This window comes from Cydia splendana, chromosome 14, assembly GCF_910591565.1.
Source record: "Cydia splendana chromosome 14, ilCydSple1.2, whole genome shotgun sequence".
NCBI lineage: Eukaryota > Metazoa > Arthropoda > Insecta > Lepidoptera > Tortricidae > Cydia > Cydia splendana.
Genome location: NC_085973.1, coordinates 699,299 through 722,480, shown reverse-complemented (window position 1 = coordinate 722,480; position 23,182 = coordinate 699,299). Strand labels below are relative to the sequence as shown.

Here is a 23,182-nt window from a genome sequence, read left to right as displayed (position 1 = left end):
AAATAAAAAAAAAATTACCACTACCAACCACTACGTAACTATGTAAACTCATTTTTAGTTTTCTTGGTTACTTTATGTTTACTCAGCTCCCCAAAATATGGCACTGTGCAATGAGGGGCAATTAATTTACTGTCGTTTAATTTTGTTGTATTATTAAATCAACACAATTATTCAATTAAATTTGTTGATATCCGTACGATTGATTGAAATTTTAGAAGAGGGGTCTTCTAAACTTAGAGTTAATTTGGCAAAATCCTTCCTCGTTGGCTTATTTATGTCACATCGTATTAAATTGAGCGCCATCTGTTAGTTTACCAGGGTATTCTATAGTGTTAGCACATATTTGAAAAAAGTTTGCCCCTCCTTCCTAAGTAGCGCCATACGATTCAGGGGCAAACTTAAGTCAATCGAGTGTTGTGGCTACCCCCCCTTTTAGGGGTTGAATTTTTAATGCCTATAACCTGGCCGGGGATTTTCTCGACAGATTAGTATAGTTTTCATCAAAATCCGTTCAGCCGTTTTCACGTGATGCGCGTTCAAATAAACAGACAAACAGATAAACAGATAAACAGACAAACAGACAAAAATTCTAAAAACTGTTGGAACGTGTTCTGTTATCAATTCTAAGTATCCCCAGCCAACTTTTTTTCAAATATCTTCCATGTACAGACTTTTGACCCTCTTCAGCTTTATTATATGTATAGATAGATGTTAACATAAGCAGCTCGAGCACGAGCACACGTAGCCATACTTAAACGCAATGATGTGATTATTTGATGGTTCATCTGTTTTTATTTCAGCGTCACCGAATATATTTAATATTACGGTTTGAAAAGATAATGTGTTTTAAGTCATCAATTTCCATTCTGGCGGTCAGGTGTATTGTTTCCTCACAGGAATTCATATTAAAAATGGAATGAAATATTGTATTTCCATTTGACGTTGAGTGAATTTCGTAAAAAAGTTTTCCTGAAAATGTTTTTTAAGGTGGGTGAGTGAACTACTCGATGAAAGAAAAGTGTTTGAGGTGATATTTTTTCTAACACCATTACAGATACCTGTTTAAATATAAGACTGACATATATAAAAGGAGGGACGTTTGTGCAGTGTAATTAGCTATAGATTCTGCATCACACATTAAAAAATCAATCAATACCACAGAGTGCCGTAGATAATAAATCTGGGACCTAGAACATTTATGTACATATATGTAAGTGTATTTTGTACAATCAGCAGCACTCTTAACTGTGTAACTAGACGCACTAGCTGATCTAGTTAACATAAGTAATGATTGACCCAGCTGATCAATCGATAATTTTTTCATAAACTTTAAAACCTCAATTATTATCTACAAATGTTAATTAAAATAAATACATGTAAGTAACTATAATGTATGCATTCAGTAAATTAATTTTAAATAAAAACAAAACATTCCCACGAGAAATCCGAAACAACAAACAAAAAACTTAACAGAGTCAATATCGTAGTGGGCCATTAATCAGAAAAAGTGATTCGCTGAAACCAAAGAGAATGGAATGTGTATAGAGAATTACTGTCGGTGAATTTTGTAGTCGCGAAGGTTATGCTGCCATCTGTTGACGCAGTATTGAAACTAAAGATGAAAATGTATAAAAATATCAATAAAACATATATATTTACATATAGACATAAATGATTTGTAATAATTTTGGATCGTCATGTGCTTTGATCCGTGTTTTTTTACATCGATGTGCGTTAGAATTGTTAAATATCAAGGGAGTGGCGCCATCTGTTAGAGAGTAACTTTGTCTTGGTTTCCGGGGCACGGGGTTTCTTTTGACTTTGCTTGTCTTATGGAAATCACATCTCTTTGCTAAAACTACTCAAGATTGGTACTCGAGTTTAAAGGAAATAAATAACAAAGATCTTATATCGAAGTGCGTCTAACGCGTCAAATGCGTCAAATGCGTTTCGTTAATGTCTTTTATGGTTATAAATACCCCCACGCCAAGCTGGGAACTGATTATTCTATTTTTGTCCGTCGGATTGTCACGATCTCTGGCTCGCCCGTAGACGTTAAAACAAAGGTGTTATTTTGACGATTGGATGTTTGACTTTACGTAGCTACTATGCTGCTTTTTGTCAGACTGTGCAATTGTTAGTTCAGTGTAAATACTTACGTGTGTTTTGGTGTTTTTTGTGTTTTAGAGCCAGATTAGTGTCTGATTGCACGGTCAATCAACCGGAAACGCCTAACCTAGCGGTGATAAGCAGGCTTTTCCGGGAATCCAGTAGAGTGTTAGGTCCAGGTCGCGAGAGGGGCCTGGCGTCAACCTTTTTACCTACACAGGTGACGATTATACCTCTTACGTTCTCTTCAAGGTCTGACAGAGGGATGTGAGGATCTCACGTGTGCATCATTAAGAGTAATCTTTACTCACTGAAATCTGTTGGTAATTGAAGAAGCGTGGTCTTGTTATATATATTTATATATTCACATATTATATCTGGAATGGAATGGAGTGCGGTCTCTCGTATTCCCTATATTACTGTATGGTGCTGAGACATGGACAGTGAAGGAGCGAGAGAGACAAAGAATCGACGCACTAGAAATGTGGTGTTGGAGACGAATGCTGCGAGTATCTTGGACACAACACCGTACAAACGTCTCCATACTTGAAGAACTTAAGGTGAAAGAGAGGCTCTCAGCTACGGTCAGAGCGCGTATCCTCAGATACTTCGGACATGTGACGCGACGTGGAGAGCAGGCCATGGAGAGACTTGTTGTCCAGGGACGGGTCAATGGCTGTAGGTCAAGAGGACGTTCCCCAATGCGTTGGACGGATCAGATAAAAGCCCTTACCAACACCCCACTTAACACATGTGCCAGAGAAGCATCTGCCAGGGAGAACTGGCGTAGAATCGTTCGTCGTTTAACGTGACCACGACTGCTCTGTCAAGAGTAATTCGACGGAGAAGAAGAAGAATATCTGGAATAGGGCTCCTTATTCGTCAGTACCCTTGGCTACGGCCTACACTGCGGAGGGAGGCAATCACACAGACACTAGGGTTTGCAATACCTCGGTATTGTCGGCCGAACGTTTACAGCTTAAATTAGGGTCCCTCTCACACACACTCCTCCCTGTAAAGATAGAGGTTCGCCTCTAGATTTACACATTAGAATAGGGACATTGGGGTAGAGTTAGGGTAGAGTCATTATTTGGGTGTTAGGGTTATTTATTATTTCTTTCTTTATTATTATTTATTCTCTCACATATATTTTGGTTACACACAGTGTTAAAATCATTAGAGTGTTAACTGTTTTAAAATACAGAATAAAATTTCAGTAGCATATGGATGGGTTACTGAGGCTCGTACATTAGATATGATTTAAAGGTAATACATTATTATATTGGGTGAGATAGGGGAACAAAGTTATTTGAGGACATACTAAATAATTTTGTTATAGGGAGCTAGTGACAGGCGAAGCAGTTCACTAGTGACAATTTGAGCTTTTCTATATCGGGGTAACTAAGGGTATTAAATCATGTTTAATAGACGCTTGCTTCAGTATTCCATACATTTATAGTAAGAATATTCAGATGAGTTTCTTGGCGTTTCTTCTTGTCTGAAAATAGGTTCCGAAACGCAGATAAAAGTAAATATTACATAGTGCTTAGGAATACCTATTAAAAACAAAACAAAATAAAATAGGTATTATTTAGTTTCGATACCCGTCTTCATCCGAGGCGTGACAGTAGATAAAGTATGTTTGTACGTATTAATATTTGCATCATTTACATATAAATATTTTCCTTTAGCTAGCTAGGTTAGTGAAGGGATATAAAAGGAAAATTATGTTTAAATTACAAACAACAAAGGCTTATACTACTGTTCACGGTAACTGGTCACGGTAGGGCTCGGTAGGAGATAAATTCTAAAAAATATAATTTATTATTTATTTTTCATAAGATTTTATTTTTCATACGATAGTGTTATAATATGGAAATATAGTAGCAATATTTACAATTACATAGGGTATTTTAGGGGTAATATATTAAATCCAAATCTAATCAGTCTGCACATAAAAGACGATGGGTACTAAGGTTCACAACGTATTAATTTCACTAGACGATCACATGGCCAAATTAACCTATTTTTCTTTATTTATAATCAATTCTGGTTGAGTTTTATTAAAGTAGATTAGCTAGTAGAGGGTTAAGGTACAACTGTCCATCGGTGGACGTTATACCTTCTGTAATAAGGTTAACGAACTGTCAGTTAACAGTGTGGGCGATGGTACCTATATAATAGGTACTTAAATTCTATTAATATCATCCACGTTAAGGATAATAACGTAAATAAGAACATACCAGGGTAAAGGTCAATTTTGTTGACCCAAATAGGACCCAAATAGGCGCATTTATTGAATATCTTTGTTATTAGCGTTAAGAAATAGACGATCCCTTATTAAATTAATTTTAAAAAGGAAAATATTTTTTGGGCAAATTAACCTCTATTTCGGAGATAGTCTAAGAGACCTTTAACCCCTGGAGCGCCCCAGAATTACAGTAGTATGGAACTCCTATACTAGTTACCAGCACACGTGTCTGTTTAGGGTGCTCCACGGGTTAAATCTCAATGCGTGAAGTATTTTATAATGAATCATACGCGCATTTTTTCATAGACTTGAGCGAAGCGTTTGGATGGACAGGAACATGTTTTCCAGTTCGCTCATTCGCTTAGCTTTAAAATTAATGGACTATTCATCTTTTTCATAAATTAATGATCATTCTAGTAACAACTATGACGTGGTCTTACCTATGTTCCTCATTTTGCGCTTCTATTTCCTCAAGAAGTGGATCAAGGGCACAAAAAACCCCCAAGCCATCTGCTGAAACACACTCATAACCAACAGTTCCACTTTTGATTCCTCCAACAAGTCTTCCTGTGCTCTCGTCAAATAGCCAATTTGGCCAGTAATGACCCATTTATCCACGGCGCAAACCTTTTTTACTGCCCACGGATATTAAAGCGTCTTTGTTACGTTTCAATGACGCTTTAAATAAATTTGCTGTAATTTAGGGGACTGTTTTTGTGATGAAAAGGTTTCTGTGGAAGCATTTTAGGTTGTGCATAACTGGAAGGCGCACGCTACCCAGTGGCACAATTTCTAGTATTGTACTTATAGCTTTATTTAAATGTTTTTAATTATTATTGAAAATTACAATATTTTCAATCATTACGACAGATTAAGTTATTGTCGAGGTTAGTTGAAGCCGTTATGCCAAATAATATATTCGATACTAGCTGTGCCCGCGGCTCCGCCCGCGTGGAATTCGGTCTGTGTCAGTAAGCGGCTAATTACTAATCCTAATTTCTCTCCCTCTCTCCTGGAGGCGGAGCTTGAAGTAAAGTTGACAGATGGATATGCTAGAGGACTGCAGTCCAGATAAAATATTTTACAATTAGGCACCACTAAATAAAACTACACTCCAAAATCAATAGATTTTTTCGCCCTTATTCAAATTTTACACGTGATTTAAACGACAGAGTAGTAGATGTATATCGGACGATACAGTAAGGTATACGCGCGCGAGCGAAAGCGAAGCGGCCTGCCTGGCTAGAGCGCCACTCACCGTGGTCTTCTTCAGACTCCTGAGGAAGACCACGTGCCCCTTGTATTTTTCGATATAAAAACGCAATTTGATAGACAGTTGTACATTTTTACTTTTAGTATGGAAATCAGTCACATCATTTTATCACGAAAATTGACAGTGCTGCAGCAGTAACGTTGCAACAGATAAATGCTGCTACAGTAGCCATACCTTAGAAAGTTATTGAAAACGCAAGCGAAGCGAGCGCGAAAATTTTTCGATATAAAAACGCAATTTGATAGACAGTTGTACATTTTTACTTTTAGTATGGAAATCAGTCACATCATTTTATCACGAAAATTGACAGTGTTGCAGCAGTAACGTTGCAACAGAGTAATGCTGCTGCAGTCGCTATACCTTAGAAAGTTATTGAAGACGCGAGCGAAGCGAGCGTGCAAATTTTTCGATATAAAAACGCAATTTGATAGACAGTTGTACATTTCTACTTTTAGTATGGAAATCAGTCACATCATTTTATCACGAAAATTGACAGTACTGCAGTAGTAGCGTTGCAACAGAGTAATGCTGCTGCAGTCGCCATATCTTAGAAAGTTATTGAAAACGCGAGCGAAGCGAGCGCGAAAATTTTTCGATATAAAAACGCAGTTTGATAGACAGTTGTACATTTCTACTTTTAGTATCTAAATCAGTCACATCATTTTATCACAAAAATTGACAGTACTGCAGCAGTAACGTTGCAACAGAGTAATGCTACTGCAGTCGCCACCCGAATGTCACCTTTATCATATCTTAGAATGTTACTGAAAACGCGAGCGAAGCAAGAGCGAAAATATTTCGATATAAAAAACGCAATGTGACGTTGAAAGTTATTGAAAACGCGAGCGAAGCGAGCGCGAAAATTTTTCGATATAAAAACGCTATTTGATAGACAGTTGTACATTTTTACTTTTAGTATGGAAATCATTCACATCATTTTATCACGAAAATTGACAGTGCTGCAGCAGTAACGTTGCAATAGATTAATGCTGCTACAGTCGCCATATCTTAGAAAGTTATTGAAAACGCGAGCGAAGCGAGCGCGAAAATTTTTCGATATAAAAACGCAATTTGATAGACAGTTGTACATTTTTACTTGTAGTATGGAAATCAGTCACATTATTTTATCACGAAAATTGACAGTGTTGCAGCAGTAACGTTGCAACAGAGTAATGGTGCTGCAGTCGCCATACCTTAGAAAGTTATTGAGAACGCGAGCGAAGCGAGCGCGCAAATTTTTCGATATAAAAACGCAATTTAGTATGGAAATCAGTCACATCATTTTATCACGAAAATTGACAGTACTGCAGTAGTAACGTTGCAACAGAGTAATGCTGCTGCAGTCGCCATATCTTAGAAAGTTATTGAAAACGCGAGCGAAGCGAGCGCGAAAAATTTTCGATATAAAAACGCAGTTTGATAGACAGTTGTACATTTCTACGTTTAGTATGGAAATCAGTCACATCATTTTATCACGAAAATTGACAGTACTGCAGCAGTAACGTTGCAACAGAGTAATGCTACTGCAGTCGCCACCCGAATGTCACCTTTATCATATCTTAGAATGTTACTGAAAACGCGAGCGAAGCAATTGCGAAAATATTTCGATATAGAAAACGCAATTTGACCTTGAAAGTTATTGAAAACGCGAGCGAAGCGAGCTCGAAAATTTTTCCATATATAAACGCAATTTGATAGACGGTTGTACATTTTTATTTTTAGTATGGAAATCAGTCACATCATTTTATCACGAAAATTAACAGTGCTGCAGCAGTAACGTTACAACAGAGTAATTCTGCTGCAGTCGCCTCCCGAATGTGACTTTTATCATATCCTATAATGTTATTGTAAACGCGAGCGAAGCGAGCGCGAAAATTTTTCGATATAAAAAACGCAGTTTGATAGACAGTTGTACATTTTTACTTTTAGTCCCAGAAGGGATGGGACGTTATTAGATGGGTACTTGTACACGTATAAAAGTTTCATGTAGGTACCTACTCCACGACTGCAATGCTGATGCAGCCTGCGCTTTTTTTTGCCTACGGTTTTGGTGCCCCCTAGACGGGTGCCCTAAGCAACTGCTTATTTTGCCTAAAAGGGTTAATCCGGCACAGCAAATGACAGAGGTCAATGTTTTTTTTTTTCAAAGTACCCACCTTGTATGAAAATTGGATAATTCATGATGCAGAAAATTAATAATTTTAAATCATTATGCAATTATACGCGTGTTGATAATTATGTGTGTTTATTTTACCACTATGTAACTATGTAAACTCATTTTTAGTTTTCTTTATTAATTAATGTTTACTCAGTTCCCCAAAAGACTGTGCAATGAGGGACAATTAATTTACTGTCGTTTAATTTTGTTGTATTATTAATTTATTAAATCAACATAATTATTCAATTATTTTTGTTGATATCCGTTCCCCCTGTTCTAAACTTAGAGTTAATTTGGCAAAATCTTTCCTCGGTAGCTTATTCATATCACAACGTATTAAATTCAGCTCCATCTGTTAGTTTACTCAATAGTGGTAGCATATATTTGAAAAAAGTTTGCCCCTCCTTCCTAAGTAGCGCCATAAGATTCAGGGGCAAACTTAAGTCAATCGATTGTTGTGGCTACCCCCCCCTTTTAGGGGTTAAATTTTTATAGCCTATAACCTGGCCGGGGATTTTCTCGACAGATTAGTAAAGTTTTCATCAAGATCCGTTCAGCCGTTTTCACGTGATGCGCGTTCAAATAAACAGACAAACAGATAAACAGACAAACAGACAAACAGACAAACAGACAAACAGACAAACAGACAAAAATTCTAAAAACTTTTGGAACGTGTTCTGTTATCGATTCTATGTATCCCCAGCCAACTTTTTTTCAAATATCTTCCATGTACAGACTTTCGACCCTCTTCAGCTTTATTATATGTATAGATAGATTGTACTGAGTGAAATCATTTAATTGCGGATAACCACAACACCAATTTTAAACTTGAGTGGCTAAAACTGAAACTTTAACTTTGCAAGATCAGATAAAGTTAATTCCATAGAATAGCGAATCGATAATATATCTATCGGTCTCGGTCTTTGTCAACTTTTTTTGGTTTAAAGTGATGTCCTAAAACATTTTTTATATCACCACATTACAAAAATGATGCAAAAAGTAAAACCGGCTCTGTTGATTGTATTTCTCTTCACGAAAATAATATTTTTTCAAGTTTACGTCAACTTTTAAAGCGAGCTTTCCATTTGTCCACATGTCACGTGACTCGCGTGGTCCTGTCACTCGTTGAAATGTCAAAAGAAAGCGCCTTTATCGCTCTTGCGACGAGTGGTTCGGAATGTCAGGGTAAATTAAAATCAGCGACCATGAATCTGGTTCAGACAGCTTACATAAGCCGCAGGAAATACAATGTAGTTCATTTTTTATCCTCTTCCAATCAGAAAAATGCAATAACATTTCAAGTATTTTCTTAAATACTAATCACTATCAGGTGGTAGTAATAACTTTGCGAAGTTTGGACCAGATTAGACGATTTATTTCATGAAATGTAAGACAATTACATAATAAGTTTGTATTAATGTTAAAAATATACGAATTTTATAAATATACCAAGTAAAAATAAAAATGAAAATAATATTCGTAATTACAAAGTTAACAATACTAATGAAATAAAATTATAGCTCCAATAAGGATTGTCAATACAATTACTATAAGAGTAAGTAGGTAAATAGGTAATTACAACTCCAAAAAAAGTGAAAGATGATGATAAGATGAAATAATGAAATGACACACACTGAGTCCGATTCTGATCTGACAGAGCCTAGACTATTACTAATTGGATGGATGGCTACCTAATAGCTCGTCAAATAGAATTTGTGCAACGTAAACAATGTGATCTAGTTCCGCGCGTCAGCGTCGGTCCGGTTCGCACGGATTCGGATTTTATGCAGTAGGGTTTAGCGGGAAACCGGTTTCCGTGGGAAATATATATAGTCCGTATGTATTCACTTTATTTAAAGTAAGTTAACTTAACAACGTAAACTAACTCAAATCTTATTCAAGAACATGACGATGATATTGATGATTGGTCAATTGTTCAATTGAGACGAATAAAGTATTCCTTCATTTTGTTACCGACAGAAAAATATGTAGGTATCTATAAATAACAAAATTCATCAACCTGGTTAGGGGTCATCCATTAATTACGTCACACGAATTTCTAGGTTTTTTGACCCCTCCCCCCCCTTGTCACATTTGGTCACATTTGGCAAACCCCTCCCCCCTAGTGTGACGTCACATTTTTTCTACGAAATCGCCAAATCGAATTAAGTAAGTACCTAAGTATTATTAATATTTTATCAAAATATTTTTGACGATATAAATATTAGTAATTTTATAACCCAAAACTGCTTTATAGGAAAGAAAATTAAAAGAATAAAAACGATTATCGTTTTAAAAACTTGTTATTTAAATGTACAGCGAATAAAAAATAAAAAATCGGTTACTGATGAAGTTAAAGTGACGTCACAAAATTTGTGTCTCCCCCCTCCCCCATGTCACAATATGTCACATTTTCTTGACCCCCTCCCTCCCCCTAAACGTGTGACGTTATTAATGGATGACCCCTTATATTGGCATTTTCGTAAAATAACCTCCATTACATCCAAATTAAAAAAAAGTATAATTCGATCATTCATAATATATTATTTACTAGTAAAACGTTTAAATTATTATCATAAGTACAAGTTAAGAACATTTAAAATACCGCTGAAAAATATTCAACAATCAAAAATCATATCAAAAACCAGACAGTACGTCGTAGTCAGTATTAAGTAAAACAATACACTTAACCCAACTTGATTATTTTGGCACTCCCTTATTTACGAAAGCACACATAAAGTATGTGCCCGAGAGGGGATCCTTGCGGGATTCCAGACACGCCCAGCGAGTGATAAATGCCTGCTGTCAGCTTTACTGTGTGCGGTGATTGCTACTGACCTATATAAGTGACACGTGTTATTCTTAAGTAGGTGACTGGAGTAGATAGTTTTATTTAGTTTCTCAAACTTAGGCGGCTATTTTTCCGCTTTATTTTGACAAAAAATTCGGAAACATCGCGTTTTCATCGAACCATTCACATTTGTACTAGTTATTTTAAATATTAATACTACTTACTAGCCATCAAATGACTACTTTGACTAAGTAAATAAGTAATGGTAAAGCATGTAGCTTATTCGTTCAGTATATTATGCTGGCGGATTAGTCTATTTATATTTCTATACCTACTTTAACGCTGTTGCGAAAGTCGTTTTATCTGCGACATACTGTGGCATCCAAGAATTGTGACATGAATAACAATTCAAGTTCAATACTGTCATCATAACTCAGTACTTTAGCAATGAAACTTTCAAGTAAAATCATTATGCTGCCTTGTCTCGATACAAGGCATGCCAGTAAAGTTGCCAACTATTCGGCAAAAACGCGATAAAAACCTCCCCCTTTTTCCCCTTGGAATTATCACGGAACTTTTATATTAAATTTCTTGGCAAAGTTGTTTTGTAAGGGCAAATACAGACGGGCCTGGTGCGGCCGCCGCTCAACCAATATTGGAATTATCTTTGAATCGGAATCTTTATTTTAAAATGATGTTAATATTGATTCATCAAACGTTTTGCTCTGTAGAGATTGTTTTATGTGAAAATAGGTATTTAATCTTATAGTTAAAAAAAAACTCTTCTTTTTCAGCAAAAAATTGGTCGAATTTGATGGATGTCTTCGGAAAGAGGGCGACTATGGTCTAGAAATGCCTTGGGCATCAAAAATACCCTTAAAGCGATTTTGTAGTTACAAACTGGCCCGTGAAACACATCTATTATGCAAACATTTCTTTCAGTGAATAACAGGGCAAAAATGTTTAACTTCTACACTCTTGTGTAGAAACTAAGATGTTGCCTATTTGAAAGTAGTCGATAATTATTTTATTATACTCAAGAAGGTCAATTTCAAATATCCCTTCTATAGTTATCTTTGCTTCTCTCACTGCAACTACATTTGGAGCATGACACTTAACTTTTATTTTATTTGATTTGATCACATGTCATTTGAAGTATTCAAAAAGGTAAAACACATAATAATCATGCCTAAGTATACTCGGTGTCAAGAATGAAAGGTAACTTTTAATCTTGAGGATCCTAATAAACTGCATTTATTGACTAAGAATTATTAGAACAAATTAAATTATTTCAACCTATGCCCGGCCGAATGGCTCAGGCGCCTACCGCGATAGCAGAGGACGCTGGTTTGATTCCAGCCTTGGACACTGGAGGCCTTGGTCACTTTTTCTTAGTATATGATATTTATTTCAGTTTGCATTTCATGAATACATTTATGTATGTTTTTGCTTGATTTTTGCCACGGGTACTGGTGCTCAAACCCATAATCTAGTGATCGAATCCATAACTGTCTAAGACAGGATAGAGTCAACACATGAAAGAATCAATACGCCAGATCATGTATTGATTTGAAGTAGACGCACAAGTTAACAATTTAGCATGTCGAATAAGCCCTGTATAACGGAGTGGCATGTAAATAAAAATAAATAAATAAATATTATAGGACAATCTTACACAGATCGACCTAGTCCCACAGCAAGCTCAATAAGGGTTGTGTTGTGGGTACTAGACGGCGATATATTATAATATACACATAGGTATATATACAAATACTTACACACACAGAAAACATCCACAACTCGGGAACAAATATTTGTGATGAAAACACAAACAAATGCTCCCACCAGGACCCGAACCCGGGACCTCCCGCCTCATAGGCAGGGTCACCACCGACTAGGCTAACGGCCTTAAAGAAATACGAACGAAGAATAATGTAAGAAAGACGAACTATCTTCGCCCAATAGAACACCATAAGCTGTAATAAATAACCCCTGGAGAAGGTAAACACCGTTCTTCCCAGTCCCCTTGCTTCCCCAAACGTCATTGCTTGATATATGACGTCAAGAATTGCCACGCGACGCCCTCGTACCATCGACACACTTATTAATCTGATCGTTGTTAAACCTTACCGCAACGTCATAAGAGCTATCAATGGTTAATTTTGTTGTTGTTAGTATACAGAGTTAAATATCTGGCATCCCCCGTGAGTCAAGAGATTGAGATTTTTTATTTATGAAGGGGAGAAGACCGTTGAAATTAATTTTTGTTTTGTTGTTCCTCTGTGATCTCAAACAATGGGCATTTTCATATCATGTCTAGAAGTAAGTACTTGAAAGATATGGGATTTATTGAAACTTGTTGCTCGATAAAGAAGAAAATTCTTTTGTTATTAAACAACTATTCATTCAAAGAGTTTAAGATCCATAACATAGTACATATAACTAATACCTAAATGAAGTAACTCTGACTTTTAAGCTAAGACTTTGAAATATAAAATTAAAGACTTACCCGGATAGGAGTTTTTTCAGTCTGTGTGTCTTTGGAGTCAGCATATTCGATTCCCGGGGTGGCCGGTGTAACTGTTGAGAAAAATTGTATGTTTTAATACAATATATTTCTTAGGTACCTACCTATACTGTAAAACACGTTTTTTGGTGAAAGTGCGTTTTCCATAGTTAAAACTAGTTTTCCGTAATTGTCTCAGTGAAATCGAGTTTTTACTAGTTAAAACTAGTTTTAGGATTTTTTTGTCAAAACTAGTTTTCGCAAAGTGCTTTGATGAAAACTTTTGATTGAATTGTTCAAAATATTATTTCAGTGGAAACTGGTTTCACGCGTAAAAATGATTTAGCTAATAAGCGGTAAAATATAGTGTACCTATGTTCGCTACTTCCTAATCTTTTCTTCTAATTGCCTTTAATTAGTAACATCGACTTGGTCTATATGCAGATGCACCTACCTGTGGGTAAAATGGCGGGCGCCCTCTTCTGAACAACCCCATCCTCTGCCCTTCTCTCCGTCCTGCTGTCTTCCTTCTGCTTACTTCTGGCTACTTCTGCTTGGCATGCTGCTACCAGCAACAGTGTTGCTACCTTTAATATTAAGGAAAATATTATTAATGAAGTGGTCGTATTCCAAACTAATATTATAACTAATGTATGTAGGTACCTATTAAATTAAACTTTGTTCATTTGACGGATGGATAATTTATGATATATTATAATTTGCACTAAACATATGTAGTGTAATTTTCAAATAGGTATCTAATTTGTGTAATCTTAAATTATTGATTAATTTGCTTATTTTTCCACAAGTAAGTAAACCCAATTTTGCAGTTTAATGTTACTTATCAATATTGTATCTGGTTGTTGCTGTTAGGGGCTGAACCCCTGGAGCCTGGCTCCCGCGGGCCTGATACTCTGGGTGTCGGCGGGCCGGATTGGAACGCGTCGCGGGCCGGGGTTTGGAGACCCCTGGTCTACTCTATAATCGCACGAAGGTGCAGCTTTGTGACTTTTATTGAATGTCGAAGTTCTATGGCCAAATATGTTTATAAATGGAAACATTGGTATTTATACTTGAGTAATTAAATTACGTATTAAAATTTCGGACCATAGTTCTAGTAATGGACTATATAGTTGGGTGGTTTTACGAAATGTAAAAACCCGTTTTTAGTACGACATTTTACCAATTCTGAACGATAATTGATCCATTAATTTTGCAGATGCATCTAAGGACCCAATGATTGCGAAATACTAATATTTATGGTCACGTTCTGAACTTTAGCTAAAGGTAAGGCATAAAGCGAAGTAAGATAAGGCGATGGTTTAATGGTCGTTCCATTTCAAGCGACGCTGACTTAAACGTCTATGTCGATACTTAGCTGATGCTCTTTTAGAGATTGAAATTTATCACTACACCTTATAAAACAAAGTCCCCCGCCACGTCTGTCCGTTTGTGTGTATGGATGTTCGCGATAAACTCAAAAACTACTGAACGGATTTTCATGCAGGTTTCACCTATGAGTAGAGTGATACTTGAGGAAGGTGTATATTTTTTTAAGGTTTTGTGTAACTCGTGCGAAGCCGGGGCGGGTCGCTAGTCATTAACTAACACTTGTTGTTACTTCCATAGCATTATGGCATATGGTATTTTACTGTGGGGCGGTGCTTCAGAGATAAATACCATTTTTGTTCTGCAGAAGAGGGCTATTCGAGCAATATACAAAATGAACCATAGAGACTCACTTAGAGATAAATTTAAGGAAATTGACATAATGACAGTGCACTGTCAATACATTTATGAGAATATTCTGTATGTACATAAAATATTGTAAATTTTAGGAAAAATTGTAAAATTCATAATATTAATACTAGAAATAAACATAAGCTCGCAGTGCTCTTCACTCGGCTCCATAAAATTAAAAAATCATTCATGGGTAATTGTGTAAGATTTTATAATAAACTTCCAAACCATATTACTGAATTATCTATTAATAAATTTAAGAATTATGTAAAGCGTAAACTTATTTCTAAAGCTTATTATACCACACAAGACTACATGAATGATATTACAACGTGGGATTAATTGTTATTCGAAATGATTATTTATTTATTAGGTATATTTGATTATTGATGAGGAAATGGATATTCCGATGTAATACTATCTACTTCTTTTGTTACTTATGCTTTTTTTTGACATTTAGATTTTATTCTAGAAATTCTAGACTAGTATTTTTTTATACAATCTTTTTAATGTTTGACGATCCTTTTGTGAAATTCTTAGTGTTAAATTTGATATGTATAATAATCCAATTTTATTATGGAATAATATTAACATCAATAAATTGCTCTGATAATTAGATTAAGATTAATTACGATTCATAAGAGCTTGTTGCTAGGCCTACATGAATAAAGTATATTTTTGATAACAAAATTTCTAACCAAACCTACCAACCCAACCTTGGATAAACCATAAAAACCATGGATAGCTAAGAAGGATAGTGTACTAACGAGTTAAATCAACTAGGTACCTATAGATATGCTTTTCTTGCTATTTATGGTGCTATTTAGAGAGATGTTTCTGCTCTGTATATGTTGAATCAACTTTTTTAAAATATATGAGGTTATATCATGGAGAACTTTATATACACGCTTTTAACGAACTACGGTGACGTTGACAGACAGCTTGGTGCAACCGGAATTTATCTCATTCTGTACACCAGTCGTTTGAGCTCGAATCTAAACTAGATGCTGATTGAAAGGCCGATGGTACAACACGTACTAGTATAACCTCAATCAGACTAGATAGCTTTAATCAAGGCATTCTACGTGTAAATTTCCTCAGAAATGGTAAAGAAACCAAATTTTTATCACAATTTTAGAATTTTTAAGACACTCTGAATTTTAAAACATATCGTTTTTATTTTCATTTGTTCAGGGTACAAAAGTTTATAAATTGTACTTATAAAAAGAAAACTATTAAGGATGTAGTCTAATTATAGAACATTGAACATTCTAATATATCCTTTTTTTGTTTCCAGTCCATTTAACATTGTCTACTTTCACTTACTTTCCAATAATCACAATTAACACAATTGTCTTCAATGAAACAATGTTTTTTTATAAGATTTTCAAGTTATCACCTCTGACTTAAATATCAATGCCACTGTAATTATACCATTTAGGAAAAACTAATTTTAAATAACGTTTCCGAGGTGTCACTTATCATAACGCCACTATAATTGAGCTATCTAAGAAATTACATGCACAGCACTAACACAGAGTTTTCCGACCTATCGTCGAACATTTTTTAATTCACATTCGGAATTCAAAACCCGGTACATTTTTAATGATTTTAACGCCACTAGTATAACTAAACTATCTAAGGATATCCACAGCACTGACTCAGTATTTTTATTTTTTTTAATTCAGATTCCAAATTCAATTCCCTGTACATTTTCCCCGCCCGCTTTGAAATCACACGTCATTTGTTTTTTTTCTACACTTCGTAAATAGCAGTAAAGGCACTGACCAAAAGCTTCATGTTCACTGCGATGACGGGTGAGGTTGTATGTGTGGGCGCGCCGCGTGCGAGCTCACTTATATGCGTACGCGCAACCAGTTCGACGATTTGCTGGGATGTAGTGAGGGCTGGTGGATTGATCACTCCGATAATTTATTTTGAAATATTGTTTCCTCTTTTTAATTACATTTTTAAAACCATGGCGGTATTAATAACTAAAAACTCACAGCTATAATATCACTCAATAAAATATATTTTGTCTCCCGACAGAATAAAAACATAGGTATTCATATTCATTTATGTATAGGCGACAATAGATTCATGCTATATGCAGTTTTTTTATTTAAACGCGTACGACATGTACCTTAAAAATATAACATCGACATTAAAAAAAGATTACACCGTCAATCTGTTTACTTGAAGGTAGACGTGGTAATTTAAAAAATTAAATTAAATGAAATAATCAAATTATTATCAACTGATTGTCACATTAAAAAAAATAACGAATCATAAAACTGTGTTATTTGATGTATAATATTACAATATCAATTTTGCTTATTTCGAGTTAACATAGAAATAATCTAACTTTATTTTTAACCGAGTAGCCAATGCTAAGCGACCCGACAGGTCGAGTTACTCCACGTCCGGCCGCCCGCCCGGACGTCTGTCGCGAACTTTTACCCGTGCGCACTCTTACCCAATAATATACAGGCTGATTTTACTGATGAATCTGACGGTACACTGAGGTATGCAAGTCATACATGAACAACTTATAACTGCGAAACCCTGAAACTACAAAAAAATTAGCTGTGTTACAAATGTATGAATGGCGAAACTTTCAAGGAGTAATTTCTATAGAACAGCTGACTTTTTGCGATTTTTGGTTTGGTTCTATACTAAAAAACTTTTCATCGTAACTTATGGTAATGGGTCAGATATAACAAAATCAACCTGTATGTAATAACCTGTCATTCTTAACAGCTCACTTAGCGCTCAAATTGACAGGAACATTAGTCATCATTAAGAAATGTTTACATTTTACATTCACAGGAAAAAACATATTAAGCTTTTAAGTTTCGTTGTGCAATTGGTAAACTTCGTTTAGTTTTATTAGCCCTAAGACTTGTACACCTCCTCCTCGCGTCGGTTTCCTCAATGCTGAGGGTCGTGACCATCTCGTCGAAATAGTTTTGTGTGGACCACTCGGCGCCACACACTTCTATCTGCTGCCTCGTGAAGAGCGTCGTGTACGGTGGTGTCGAGGGTGGTGCGAACCTGGTCAGTCCAACGTATCGGGCTTCTGCCCCTAGGTCTGTTTCCTTCCACTTTGCCAGTGACCACTAATTTTTCGAGATTATCGCTGCTTTTCCTGGCTATGTGTCCGAAGTACTCCAGAATCCTTCGCAGGCAGGTGGTAGAAAGCCTCGTCTGGATCTTGAGCTCCTGAAGAATCGATACGTTGGTGCGATGTGCTGTCCAGGGAATCCCCAGCATCCTGCGCCAGCACCACATCTCAAAAGCATCAATGCGGTCACGGTCGGCTTTCTTTAAGGTCCACGTCTCTGCGCCATATAAGAATATGGAGAACACCACTACTTGTACACACACACACATAAATATTCGATCTGACAGTGACCACTAGATGGACTGATTGCGTAGGTATGTCTGTGTCTCATTTACTATGGAGTCAACTCCGAAATCCCGAAATATAATCTGCTGTTTTATAGAAAAGATTGACTCTGATTCACCGAAATGTATGAGATAGCAGATTTTTTTCGCGATTTCGGGGTTGGCCCCATAGTAAAACTTGTTCAGTATGACCAACATATTCACCTCTTATAGAGTTTGGTCAGAGATATCACCATCAAGACACCCTGTATATAAACCCGATTTTATTCAAAACTGTTCTCATGGTTATCAATGTAAGAAGCAAAAATGAAATAAAATGATTTTTCTAAAACCATTAAACTGTTACAGATCACTGGTTTTCGTTTGATATATATTAAACGTGGTATCTGTATAAAGAAGGGAATATTTCTAGAAAAAAGAAAGACTAAACCTGGGATTACGACATTCTTATTTCATAAATAAACACTTAAATGTCCTAAACTGACACAAAAATATGTTTATTTATATTCCTAGCATGCTTGTAATATCAAAACCACGTATTAAATGAAGAAACGTACATTCTCAGTGTTATTATAAAACGTTTCAAAAGCTGTTGAGGAGCCTACCGGTTCAGTCGGTTGACTAAATTGGTTTAAACAACTCTTCTTAAGCAACTCTCGACATCGTTTCTGGAACTTCGAGATTGTGATTACATCTCAAATTCTGTGTAAATGTAGTCGTCTAATAGTCTAATGCTAAACAATTATGTCAACTTGTCTGGCCTAGTGGGCCGTGGGTGCGGCTGTAAGTGACCCTGCTTATGAAGCCGATGGTCTCAGGTTCTAATCCCGGTAAGGGCTTTATTTGTGTAATGAGCACAAAATATTTGTTCCTGAGTCGTGGTTGTACTTTTACGTATGAATTTATAAATATTATATACAATCTTCATCCAAGTACGTAGGCACAACACAAGCCTTATTGAGCTTACTGCTGAACTTATAGTCAATTTCTAACAATGTCCTATAATTGACCGTAGTAGACCGTAGCGTTAGCGAAGGTCTCCGTGTTAATTCGGGCATTTTGCTTTCGTATGTCCGGATGTTCTCCTCTACAGAAGGCGTATTACGGATGAATTTGTCCTCGTGATAAAATAAGTGTCACTTTTTAACACCACGCAATTGAACCAGACGGACACTGTCATTATCTAATACGACCATTATATCCGTACAGGGCCCGTAGCCAAATTACATTCGCTCCTTATCGATTCGATCTCTACGTTCGCGAGCGACTGGTCGATAATGTTTATAATAACCTAGCCAAGAGGCAATCTTTTTAGTTTTCGCTCATTCTATGCGCCAAGTCGGTAAAAATTAATTTTTGTCTGTGGTTCTCGTTCAAAACCGTCAAGAAACATCATCTGTCAGCTGTCAAGAGTGTCAAGTGAACAGCGAATCTAATTTTGGAGAAAATAATTGTTTTATCGGTAAGCAAATTAAATATGTTGGTATTTGTTTAACTTAGTTTATCACAATTTCGTGATAAAATAACTCTATATAGTGTAATATTTGAAGAGTGCGTTGTTAATTGCATATAATTTTGACCTAAAGTTTAACAATTTCAGACAGCCGTCGTCCCCGCAGCCCCAACCAAGGCGGCGACGCAGCCAGAGCGGGCAAGAGCGGCTCCGCGGGCTCTTCTTCCACGCTGAGAAGTCCTCGCCAAGTTGGCACGTACAGTCAGAGCTGCCGCTGCAATGACGCCTTCATGGCAGTTACCAGTGCTAAGGACGTGCACTGCTGGCTTACTTGACCAGAAGAGACAATACTTTAAGCGTTAGTATTGATTCAAACCGTGAAGTGAAATTGTGGACAGGTTTGCCCGAATCAGTGTAACCTCAGTGAATTCATTTACTTCATAGACTTCAAACATTTTCGAAATTAACAAAAGTCAAGCGGACATTGAATACATAGATGTTATGCATTAGATTTATCTATTAAGATCGCCGAGGACAGGAACACTTGGAAAAGCATGGTACATCGCGCAGGAAACTCTTCAAACTAGACACGACCTTCAGCAATGAAGACGCCGACTAAGAAGATGCATTAGATAAGATAAAAGTTGCCTGTGAAACCAAAACTAATAAATCATATTGTTACTTAATATTATTTTTTTATTACCTACCTGTCTTTGATTTTTGTTTACTCAGTAATAGAAATACCTAAGTGAGTGAGGCGTTAAAAATGAATTAAACACATCTTTATTATTTATAGTCAATGGAAATTTGGGAAGGTAATCTCACCCGCTAAGCTACTGGCTGTTCATATTTAACCTTTTGTATGCTCCTGTCAAAAATTTGTAATTTATATATCAATCATAATTGAATAAAATAAAATAAATAAATAAATAAATATTGGGGACATCTTACACAGATCAACCTAGCCCCAAACTAACCAAAGCTTGTACTATGGGTGCTAGGCGACGATACACATACTTATATAGACAAATACAAACTTATATACATAGAAAACACCCATAACTCAGGAACAAATATTAGTGTTCATCACACAAATAAATGCCCTTACTGGGATTCGAACCCAGGACCATCGGCTTAGCAGGCAGGGTCACTACTCACTAGGCTAGACCGGTCGTTTTACAAAGACAACTTTTAAAAATTAATGCATTTTTTAAAGTTGAATATAGGTAAGTACATGGGAGCAGATCTGCTCCTAAGCATACCAAAAGTTAAGGTGGTAACCACCATAAATAAATGACACAATGATTGGGTTAAAAAGTTAATTTATTTTATTGAAAATCTATTAATGAAAGATGCAGCAGGTATTTTTTGCCAGCAGCATGAAATCAGTAGCCAAGCATTCTTTTCTTGTTTGTACATATATTATGTACAGTGTATTAAAATAGTAAAACAACACTCAATATATTTTTGTGGTTGTACATGTTACATAGTTTCTTCCCTTGACCCTGACTTTGGAGCACCATAAAGTATTGGTTCATATGCCAAGGCTGCAATGAATATCCAAGTCACCTGAAACAAAATGAATGCTTCGTTTTTCAACAAACTCTGTAACATTTGGTTATAATACTTATTCTCTACCAGTCATATGACAAAAAAAAAACTAAATGTTTTGTGTAAGTACATGTTATGATTATTTTTATATAGTGTGTAGGTACAGTCAGCTGCAGAGAAAAGGTACCACCACTACATAGAAGTTTGTATGCAGGGGTGGGACCTTTTCTCTGCAGCTGACTGTATCTGCGCCTGCCAAAAGAAGTCATATACAATGTTTCATAATATGAAAAAGTTTCATTAATATGGTTGATAATGTATATGTATGACAACAGCCCGTCTGGCCTAGTTGGTAGTGACTAGTGACCCTGCCGGTTAAGCTGATAATCCTGAGTTTGAATCCCCGGTAAGGAAATTTGTTTGTATAATGAGCACAGATATTATGTACCTGAGTCATGGGTGTTGTCTATGTATTTAAGTATAGTTTGTCAAAGGACTGTCTCATTTCAAACAAAGACAGAGAGAATCATACTAGCTTTGTCATATACCAGTACTAGCACCCAAAAGATAAGTATGAGTATAGTTTTCCTGGTTCTTACTGACTGACAAATTGGTTTGACCATCTATATATAGTTATCTAAGTACCCTAAGTACCCACAACACAAGTCTTCTTGAGCTTACTGTAGAGTCCGACTAGAAATTGTAGAAATTAAAAAGTAGCAACACTGTAGTCTCATCCCTTTCAAATCAATTTAAGAAAATGGGATGACACTACAATATTGCTAGTTGTTAGTGACCTTGCCTATGAAGGTGATGGTTTTGCTTCCCGGGAAGGGCATTTATTTGTGTGAAGAACTTTTGTTCCCGAGTCTTTATCTATATTTGTAAAGCCTTTACCTATATACCTTTGCCTTTACACATTCAATTCACTTTCCTATTGAAAAACAAGTGCTTGCCATTGCGCATATGGGTACCAAATTTAATCTACACCGTTCATCGGTTTATATTTGATGACGTAACAGGAACACATTAGTTATTTTAGCATTAATAACATATTTTATATACTTATTAGTAGGTATAGTAGGGATAAGTTATTGACTCACTCTTACCTTTGTAGGGACATTGTTTCGTGTTGCATTTGTGGGTGCATAATCCATTTTTCCATGACACTGTCACTATAGATAGGTAGATATTCAGCGCCTCGGTCACATTGGATCCTTTGGGTGAAATGCTGCGTACGGCCCACAATCCTTTGATCGTAGCATACATGATAAGATCACCAGCTAAGGGCAGTCCTTTCCTAAGCAGTTTCAAGTTTCAATAGAGGCGATTTTTCAGACGGCGCCTGCGTCTAAGCGACAATTCCGCGTTGTTCGCCGCCCACAATAATGTTGAAGTATGCTTTTTATTACAAATTCTAATTTACAAACACTATTATTCGGTATTTTCTTGTGCTTCGGTAAGTTATCTGCAAGGGGATAGCTCGCGCTACGTATCGACACCTAGGAGGCGATAACGCTTGTCAAAAGTGTCACTTGGCTAGACAATGTATGACAGATGTCGAATCCCGGTAACGAAAGTTTTGCGTTTCGTTACAACATTGCAACTTGGCTAACATTTTTGTATTCGTTAATATTTTTCGACAGACTCATCTACGGTACCTGTCATTCCCATACATTTTTTATCGGTTCGTTAGCGATATCTTTTTTCGAAATGCGTTTTGGCTAGGCCAACAGGTCGCAATTCTTAACCGATAACCTGTTTATGCACTAATACTGTGCGAGCCTGCATCTACGAGTATATCAGATGTGGAATTTGCTAATTCATTTAGAAATCCATAAAGGGCCTTAGTTCCTTTGGCTATAGCCAAATTACCCGTTCCCCATTGATCGCTTCCTGGCAACTGAAAGCCACGTGTATTAAGGTGTGACATGTTAAGTAT

The 23,182-nt window shown here is 36.3% G+C and overlaps 1 protein-coding gene across 1 annotated transcript in view; it reads right to left on the bottom strand.

Moving 5' to 3' along the window:
• LOC134796973 (putative mediator of RNA polymerase II transcription subunit 26) overlaps window positions 1-16,686 on the bottom strand; it is a 61,803-nt gene extending 45,117 nt beyond the window's left edge. Inside the window, exons 1-3 of the mRNA XM_063769166.1 lie at window positions 16,617-16,686; window positions 13,543-13,675; window positions 13,092-13,162 (exon numbers count right to left, since the gene is read on the bottom strand). Coding sequence (XP_063625236.1) covers window positions 13,092-13,162; window positions 13,543-13,675; window positions 16,617-16,628 — 216 coding nt within the window. The 5' untranslated portion in view covers window positions 16,629-16,686. The remainder of the gene's footprint in view (window positions 1-13,091; window positions 13,163-13,542; window positions 13,676-16,616) is intronic.
• Between the last annotated feature and the right edge of the window lie 6,496 nt (window positions 16,687-23,182).